Source organism: Armigeres subalbatus, chromosome 2, assembly GCF_024139115.2.
Source record: "Armigeres subalbatus isolate Guangzhou_Male chromosome 2, GZ_Asu_2, whole genome shotgun sequence".
Classification (NCBI taxonomy): Eukaryota; Metazoa; Arthropoda; class Insecta; order Diptera; family Culicidae; genus Armigeres; species Armigeres subalbatus.
Window position 1 is genome coordinate 104,593,736 of NC_085140.1, and position 8,167 is coordinate 104,601,902.

An 8,167-nucleotide genomic window follows, 5' to 3' on the forward strand; every position below is an offset into this window, starting at 1 on the left:
AGAGAGCGCCAGTGACACGTCGGTTCGTCGGTGATTTTACTATATACAAAATCAGGGTGTCGACTACCTGGAAAAACCTGGAAAGTCAGGGAAAGTCAGGGAATTTCATTTTGGACCTGGAATGTCAGGGAAAGTCAGGGAATTTTGATTGAGGTCAGGGAAAAAAATCACAAACCCAATATTGAAAATTTATAGTGATTTTTTTTATTTCGAGCAATATACTAAACTAAGGACACTTATGACAATGAAACTCTGAACCAATTTAAATCCATTGAAAAGGGACCAATAAACGTATTGAAACGTCGGATCAGAATTAATTTTGCGCTTTAGCTGGTCATCAGACTGCATAGCCGATAAACAATACTCCGAGGCAATTATATTCGACAACCACCTCCACTATCAAGCTATAAAGCTTTTTTGTGGCTGTTGGCAGTCTCTAGACTAAAAGTCTACTACGAGGCCTTTTCATGTTCCCCATGGTAATCGAGTTTGTTTCTATTAATCTCTAAGCAATAACAGAGGTTCAAAGCCACGTTGCTCAAATGGTCACTGTTGAGACCTGATCCAATTTTTTTAAAAAGATTATTTAGTTTGAGTGGTTTTCCGTCGGTGTCGTTTTGAATTCATCATCATCAGTTGCTGCCCCTTGGACGGATTAGGAGGCAGTAGACAACGAAAATAGTGAAAATTTGATCTACAATTGCTGTACATTTTAATTACGAAATTGGGTATCAGCTCCGGATTCGGATCCAGTGAAGAATCGTAGTGAAACGCGTGGTTAACCGTAGATAGTTACAATCCGCCAAAATTGAGTCCCACGGGGAATCTTCCAGGATGTCGGGTGATCAAAAAACCCTCATCAAGGGTAACCCATCGCAATATGTAAAGCTGAATGTGGGCGGATCGTTGCACTACACGACAATCGGGACGCTTTGCAAGCAGGACACCATGCTCCGGGCCATGTTTAGCGGTCGAATGGAAGTACTGACCGATTCTGAAGGTTGGATCCTCATCGACCGTTGCGGCACTCACTTTGGTACGATTCTCAATTTCCTACGCGATGGCAGCGTTGCACTGCCGGAGACCACGAGGGCAATCGCCGAACTGCTAGCGGAGTCCAAGTATTACTGCATCGATGAACTTGGTGAGGCATGTGAGAAGGTACTGGCCAAAAAAGAACGCGAATCACGAGAATCGGAACCAATATGCCGTGTTCCGTTGATAACCTCGCAAAAGGAAGAGCAGTATTTGATAACGACAGCCACCAAGCCGGTCGTCAAGTTACTCATCAACCGTCACAATAACAAGTACAGCTATACGAACACGTCTGACGACAATCTGTTGAAAAATATCGAACTATTCGATAAACTCTCGCTGCGTTTCAGTGGTCGAGTGTTCTTCATAAAAGATGTGATCGGTTCCAGCGAGATTTGCTGTTGGTCCTTCTACGGCAATGGGAAAAAGGTAGCGGAAGTATGCTGCACGTCCATCGTGTATGCAACGGATAAAAAACACACCAAGGTTGAATTTCCGGAGGCACGCATCTTCGAAGAAACCCTCAATATTCTACTGTACGAGAACAAGAATGCTCCGGATCAGGAGTTGATGCAGGCCACTTCGCTTCGAGGAGCAGTAGGAGGCATATCTTCCTACACCAGCGACGAGGAAGAAGAACGTACCGGTCTGGCTCGATTGCGCTCCAATAAACAGAATAATCCCACATGATTTACACATCAGCTGGTGCTGAGGAAAAAGTTGTTGCCAAAGAGGAACTGAAGGAATGAGCCGTTCAAGATTTTTTTATCCTTAGTAAAAGTCAGTAGCTGAGAGCAACATGATAATTTTGATTTTCGTATTAGTTTGGGGTTGTTGTGTGGAGGATAATAGTGTTTTAATTTGTTTTACTAAGATAGATTTTCAGCTTCAACATCATATACTTGTTACATTCTCGTGAAGTATAAATAAAAATAATGCCGAATTGTTTTCAGCGTTTGGGTCATGTTTCCTTCAAGTAAAATAAGTTCTGAAAATTGGTTCAAATACTTAATCATCAATCGCGAGAGTCCTTATAAAATTATGTTGATGTACTTATGATATAGAAAAATTTTATATAACACGATCTATCCTAATGAATTTAAATTGCTGACTAGTAACCAACTCTAATTAAAAACCTAATTTATCACATTACTTTCTGATGAAAATTTAACGCCCAAATGTTTGAAAACTATCTCGTGAAAGCAGTCGAAACTGAATCAGGCTGGATCAGGAAACTGAAATAGGCCATAGTTCAGAACCGTTCAACATACAATCAACTAGGAAGCTTGTTAAAAGAAAACGACGAATAGTATCTCTGTGGACCTGTGACGGCACTCCACAGCATCGGCATCATCTCTAAACAAGATTATGTAGGTAATGTTTTAAAAACATTTCGAGAAAATAATGGTCATGTAGAGAGAATAATAGTGGATAACAGCATCATATATTCTACCTCATATACGTAGGTGGCGAAGGTCTCAATTAAACGTTACTCGATACTCCATAATTATGCTTGGACGCAAGAGGCGGATAATGTTGTTATCAATGGTAATGTTTCAGTTTTACATTCGCTGCCGATGTTTATAAAACAATTTAATCAGAAAATATTCTGGTTTTGTCCAGAAATTACCTCAGAATTCTCACTGATAAGTAAAAAATCCCAAGGGATTTAAAAAAGCTGCCTCGATAGTTTTTATCCTGGAACTCCTCGATAGATGTTCAGTAGATTTTTTTCAAAAGCTCTGCTCTAAAAACTTGGTAGATTGTATGGTATTTACTCAAATTTGAATTGAACGTCTTCGTGAAGGAATCTATAAATTGAAGACGGTGTTCAAATAAATAATTCAAACCAAATTATTTAAAGTATTGCAGTGGTTAGAATGTTTTGCTGGGCTTACTGTAAGTGCTGCATAGATTTATGTGAGCTTGTAGGGATTGATCCGTAACTAATTTTAGAAGTCTATAAACTCCACAGAGAGTGAATAAGAATGCTAACTCCGTAATCATACTTGAGAGCCAATGGAGGTTTCTCGATGTTCTCAAAAATACTTTTATCGTACGATTTTTTAACGGCATTAGAAGGATTTCTAGAAGCTTCCCCGACTCTTTGGAAGTTCAAAAGTTGTGTCAAAAGATACAACGGTTCACACAAATTTCCAAAAAGATAATGAAAACTTCAACGTTTCGAAGAAGTCCATCAGTTGTCTTGGATGTCTATATTGTGACTCCAGGAAGTCCAAGAGAATTCCTAATGGTGGATGAAGGCACCAGAAAACTTATAACATTAATTAGAGCCAATTTAAGAAACCTGTAAAATCTTATTTTGGGCTGTTACGCCCTTTACAAATATTGGTCTAGAAATATGAAAATCTTTCAGGAGTTATGCGCATTTACTTGAATCTTTGTGAACGACCAGAATTACCTACGATATTCTACAAATCCTTAACCCGTATCGGCCTGAGTGAAGAAAAAAAATCAAATCACTGCCATTTCGTCATTTTTTACGAATCCCAGAATTCAGAATACATGTTGGGACTTGTGATGTGGTCCTCCTATCCGGAGTTATTCTCTTCGGGAACCGGCCCAAAATGGACAGTTCAATATTTGTGCTCCATACTAGCAATATGGGTATCAAACTTCAGCATTTTGGAAGACTAGTGGAATTATGATATCCAGATATGATTCTGGGGATATTGGCCACACTGGGGCCAGTTCCGAGGCTCTTGGGAAACCTCCAAGGGCACCAAAATCGGCCAATTTCAAAATATTACAAACTATGGCAATATGGGTATCAAACTTCAGCATTTTGGAAGACGAGTGGAATTAGGACATCCAGATATGACATTGGCCACCCTGGAGCCTGGTCAAATTTACTGCATCTGACTCAGTGACCCACCGGAATAACTCCGGATATGAGGACCACATCACAAGTCCGAACATGTATTCTGAAATCTGGGATCCTTACCAGCAGAACAGTGATAAAACCAGGACAATACGACATAAAATGACGAAATGTCAATGAATTGAATTTTATTCCTTCACTCAGGCCGATACGGGTTAATGTTCTTTTTCTAGAAGTGATTAGGCTTCCAGTAGCTCAGGAACTCATATGGACTTCAATGATTCACACATGCAGAGATTTTCATACGTTTCTAGGAATTAAAAAAAAAACATTTTTCATATCTGGAATTTTTTGAGGAAGGGTCTGGAAAGTCAGGGAATTTTATTCTCAAATTTGAGTCGACACCCTGTACATTCCTTCCTAATCGTCCCGCTAGTATACTTGTGATCAGAAAGTCTATGCTGCAGAAGAGTGGAAATCAGTATTTCCTTACTGGATGCCAGGGATTTTTTCGGTCTTAACCAACAGACAGCCGTCTTTAGACTAAAACGAAAACTTTAAACTTCATTGATACTTTAGGGTATATGTAATACCTTATCCGTAGGATGGCTATTTAATGTAGAGAATTTAAGCATTTTATGCGGTTCATGTTTCACATGGATGTATTTTACGTAATGCTTCTTTTATGCATTCCATCAGTATACAAAAAAAACCAGATTAATCCACCTAACGTTGGTGGTGCCTTTCTCGCATTTAGTTAACACACCAACCTTATATGGGGTTTAAATGGTCCGATGTACCATTTTCTTCATAACTTTTAAACGCAATGACCGATCGTTATAAAATTCAATAGTGATCAACAAGGCTTTGTCCCCTGTCGAATGAAACTTGTTGCGAGAAAATCGGTTAAGGATTACTATACGAAAAGTTGTCTAATGTTTTTATAGCTTTTGTGCACACACATACATACACACATACATACACACGGACAGACAGACATGTGCTCAGCTCGTCGAGCTGAATTGATTGGTATATAATACTATGGGTCTCAGAGGCTTCTATAAAAAGTTCGTTTGCGGAGTGAAATGATAGCCTTTCGGTACAACTTAGTTGTACGAGAAAGGCAAAAACGTGACAGAGGGGGGAGGAGTCATATTCGAATCATCCCTAAGTGCAAAAAACAGCTTTTTTCAAAAATCGCTCTGTCGGAACCTCTAAACTATTTTTAAGAATTTTGAGTTGTTCTACAGAAATGCTCCATATGCGATTTTCTTTCATATAAGGCTTGAGCAGCATGACTTTTTTTTTGGGACACCCTAATATATAGCCGTTACGTATACTTGGTATACGAGAAAGGCAAAAATGTATTTTGGTCATAACTTATGATTCACACAGACATCACCTCAATTCGTCGAGCTGAGTCGATTGGTACATAACACTATGGGTTTCTGGGCCCTAAAAAGTTTGGTTTTGGTCGATCATATAGCCTCTTCGTATACTTAGTATAATAAGAGAAAGACAAAAAACAGGTTCGATTAACCGATGCAAATGTAGGACAATATTTTATCAGGGTATGCAAAACATATGTTATCATTTTTTCATGAACTTAAAGTCACTTTTTCTGCAATTTAAAGTTACTATTTGGTCTCTTTTTTCGTCATCGTTGGTCACTCAAGTAACTATTGACGTAGAATTACGTCTTTCGGTAAGATAAGGGGGTCATTCCTAAATTTCAAATTTGGGACCGTCACGAAAAGAGGTCAGGAAGTAAGAACCAATAACTCAGCCTTTTTTCTTTAGTAGCATTAGGGACAAGCCAGCGTAAACGCGACGTGCGACAGCCTGTAGAAAACTAATTGTTCTTTTTATGTGAATCGCGTGGCATCGCTCGTCGCGTTTACTCTGGCTTGCCTCTTAATCGCTACCAACGCTTTAGTTACCTATATTTCGGAAGAAGAAAGGATGGAGGTGATATAAATAAGTGTCATAGAAAATTCAATTCAAACGGATTGTATTTTAATTACTCGTCTTAACGTATTCATAGAATTAGATTAGAAAATACGTTTGTTAAACTAGAACGATTTCTCTCAACTTAATTTCTTCTATTAAAATCATTTTAGACCAAAGCAAATGCATGTAAGATATATTTAATATGAAATCAACCCCGACAGCAAACGTCTAATCATTTATTCCGAAAATTTTTGGTCAATTCTGTCCAAGCAGTTAGTTTTGTCAACTACCAAAAACTATTTAAACATAAAACAACAGTTAAAACAAAGTTGCAACAATTAAACAAACGATACTGCCATTTAGTTTGCACAAGCATGATACCTTCTGTTCCTGATGAATTTCGGAGGTCTCTTCGCTTAGGCTGCAGTTACGTTGGGCTGTTTTTGGCGAATCGTCCACGTTCCAAACACTGACTAATCGAGACAATATACTCAGAAATGCGTAGAACATCCAAAAGGAATGACTTAGTGCGTGTATTTCAGCTCCGGAAAGGGAGCGAACCCGCCTTTGGCTTTATTCGGGACTTGTGGTCGCGAGACATATCTGGTAGGATAAATAAAAATCGATGCAAATGGAATAGGATTTGTACCGAAACAAAACAACATTGTCTTACCTGAAAAACAGTGAGCTTCCACGCTTATGCTGTCCAGCTGCCTTTAGTTTGCCGTAACAGTCACGCCAATCTTTGTACTGTTCCATGTTGGGTAGGCATCCAGCCTTCAATCTAGATTGAATCCGATAATAAAGCAAATGTAAAACTTTCTCCTCGAACGGTGTCTTCCAACCTACCTTGATCCTTTGACAATCATACAGGTGGACACCACGTGGTACGGGTAGAAAAGGCTTGAAGCAATAAATTGCGAAATGCTGGAAAAATAGATACGTCCTTCCCTCTCGCGGACCACGTATCTGCTGGCCAGGTAGGTCGCTGAGCTGGCGATTACCAAACAACCTAGATCGCACAGCAATCGCGGCACTAAACCGCTGAAGAAACCGTGGAAACCCTCCTCGGACCAAATCTCCCGGATCGATGCCCACAGCCCGGTGTAGATTTTCTCCCGGCCGACAAATTGAGCCATCATGCGAACGGAAATCACATGGAATGGCTGCGAAATGAAAACTCCGGCGGTGTGTACCACGAGATTGCGTTTCAATTGCTTTTTGAACTGCTCGTCCAGCTGCCGACGATCCTCCTCTATGTCTACGATCCCACCATCATCTGCGGATTTACGTTTTGTGTCCGAATCCTTAACATCTTCCAGTTCCAGTTCGTCGGCGATCTTTTCGCTGAAGTGGGCACTCAGTAAGTTGCCGACGATCTTTGCACTCAGCCCCCGAAAACAACCGTAGAATCCGTCAACATCCTTAATGAAGGCCGCTACAAAATAAAAATAATGTACCTATGGTAGATTGCTATCGTTACATTCCATAGTTAGAACTTACCATACTGGAAAACATTCGGCAGGACCATAGTCGGCCTTCCGAACAATGTACGACCCGGCACGGGGGCGACTGGTTCAAAGCCAATCTGTTTGAAAGATGAACCGCGATTATCCACTAATGGGTCAGACAAGAGACATTACAACACCAAAACTCACCTGCATCAGAACTTTGGCGTATTCGAGCGGGTGCAGCGCGGTGGTCACCCCGAGCCGGAGACCAAAGCGTAGCCACTCACCAACCTCGTAATCATTCTCGTTGCCATTGCGTTCCCACATAGTCGGCATTTTGACGGACTTCGCGATCACCTCAAACGGAATGGCCGTGTTTCAAAAGCTGATTTAATTCAATATCACACAGATCTGGTTCCTTACACAACAGAGTACAGAAATTGCAAGCAAAATTTCGGCGATGATAACGAAAATTTTTCCGCACCGAGATAATTTTTTTTTTCTGGAACTGTCAAAAATCAAAACCAGATGCGTTGAAAAACGATGGAACGATGATAACGAGAAGCAACAGGAGAGGGATTTCCGTGTTGAAGTTAAGTTTGTTTAGGTCAACTGGGCGGGATTATTATAAACACACGGAGAAAACCTTGGGTTATGTTTTTTTTCTTGAGCACGGGTAACCGGAAATCTACAGTATCCAGCAGTAGCTGCAGCTTTCCACGCTCGGTAATGGCGGCTTGTCGGTGTGAAAAAATCAGGCGGTCACTGTAGCATTTGACACTAGCTGGAGGAAAGCTCATTGGCGTTCCTGGGAGAGGGGAAGGGAAAAAAGGCCTTTTCGCCGGTGAGTTTTCCTCCAGCTAGTGTCAAATGCTACAGTGATCGATTG

The 8,167-nt window shown here is 40.5% G+C and overlaps 2 protein-coding genes across 2 annotated transcripts; one reads left to right on the forward strand and one right to left on the reverse strand.

The window, feature by feature from the left end:
• Window positions 1-633: 633 nt before the first annotated feature.
• Window positions 634-1,971, forward strand: LOC134214846 (BTB/POZ domain-containing adapter for CUL3-mediated RhoA degradation protein 3-like). Its single transcript, XM_062694136.1, has one exon. It carries the CDS (start codon window positions 835-837, stop codon window positions 1,723-1,725), a length of 891 nt encoding a protein of 296 aa, XP_062550120.1. The 5' UTR covers window positions 634-834; the 3' UTR covers window positions 1,726-1,971.
• Window positions 1,972-5,871: 3,900 nt separating this feature from the next.
• On the reverse strand, window positions 5,872-7,822 carry LOC134214847 (mitochondrial carrier homolog 2). The gene is made up of 5 exons (XM_062694137.1): window positions 7,486-7,822; window positions 7,331-7,415; window positions 6,677-7,265; window positions 6,501-6,611; window positions 5,872-6,430 (listed from the first exon to the last, which is right to left on the reverse strand). The coding sequence occupies exons 1-5, from the start codon at window positions 7,612-7,614 to the stop codon at window positions 6,352-6,354; spliced, it is 993 nt and encodes a 330-aa protein (XP_062550121.1). The 5' UTR covers window positions 7,615-7,822; the 3' UTR covers window positions 5,872-6,351.
• Window positions 7,823-8,167: the final 345 nt, after the last annotated feature.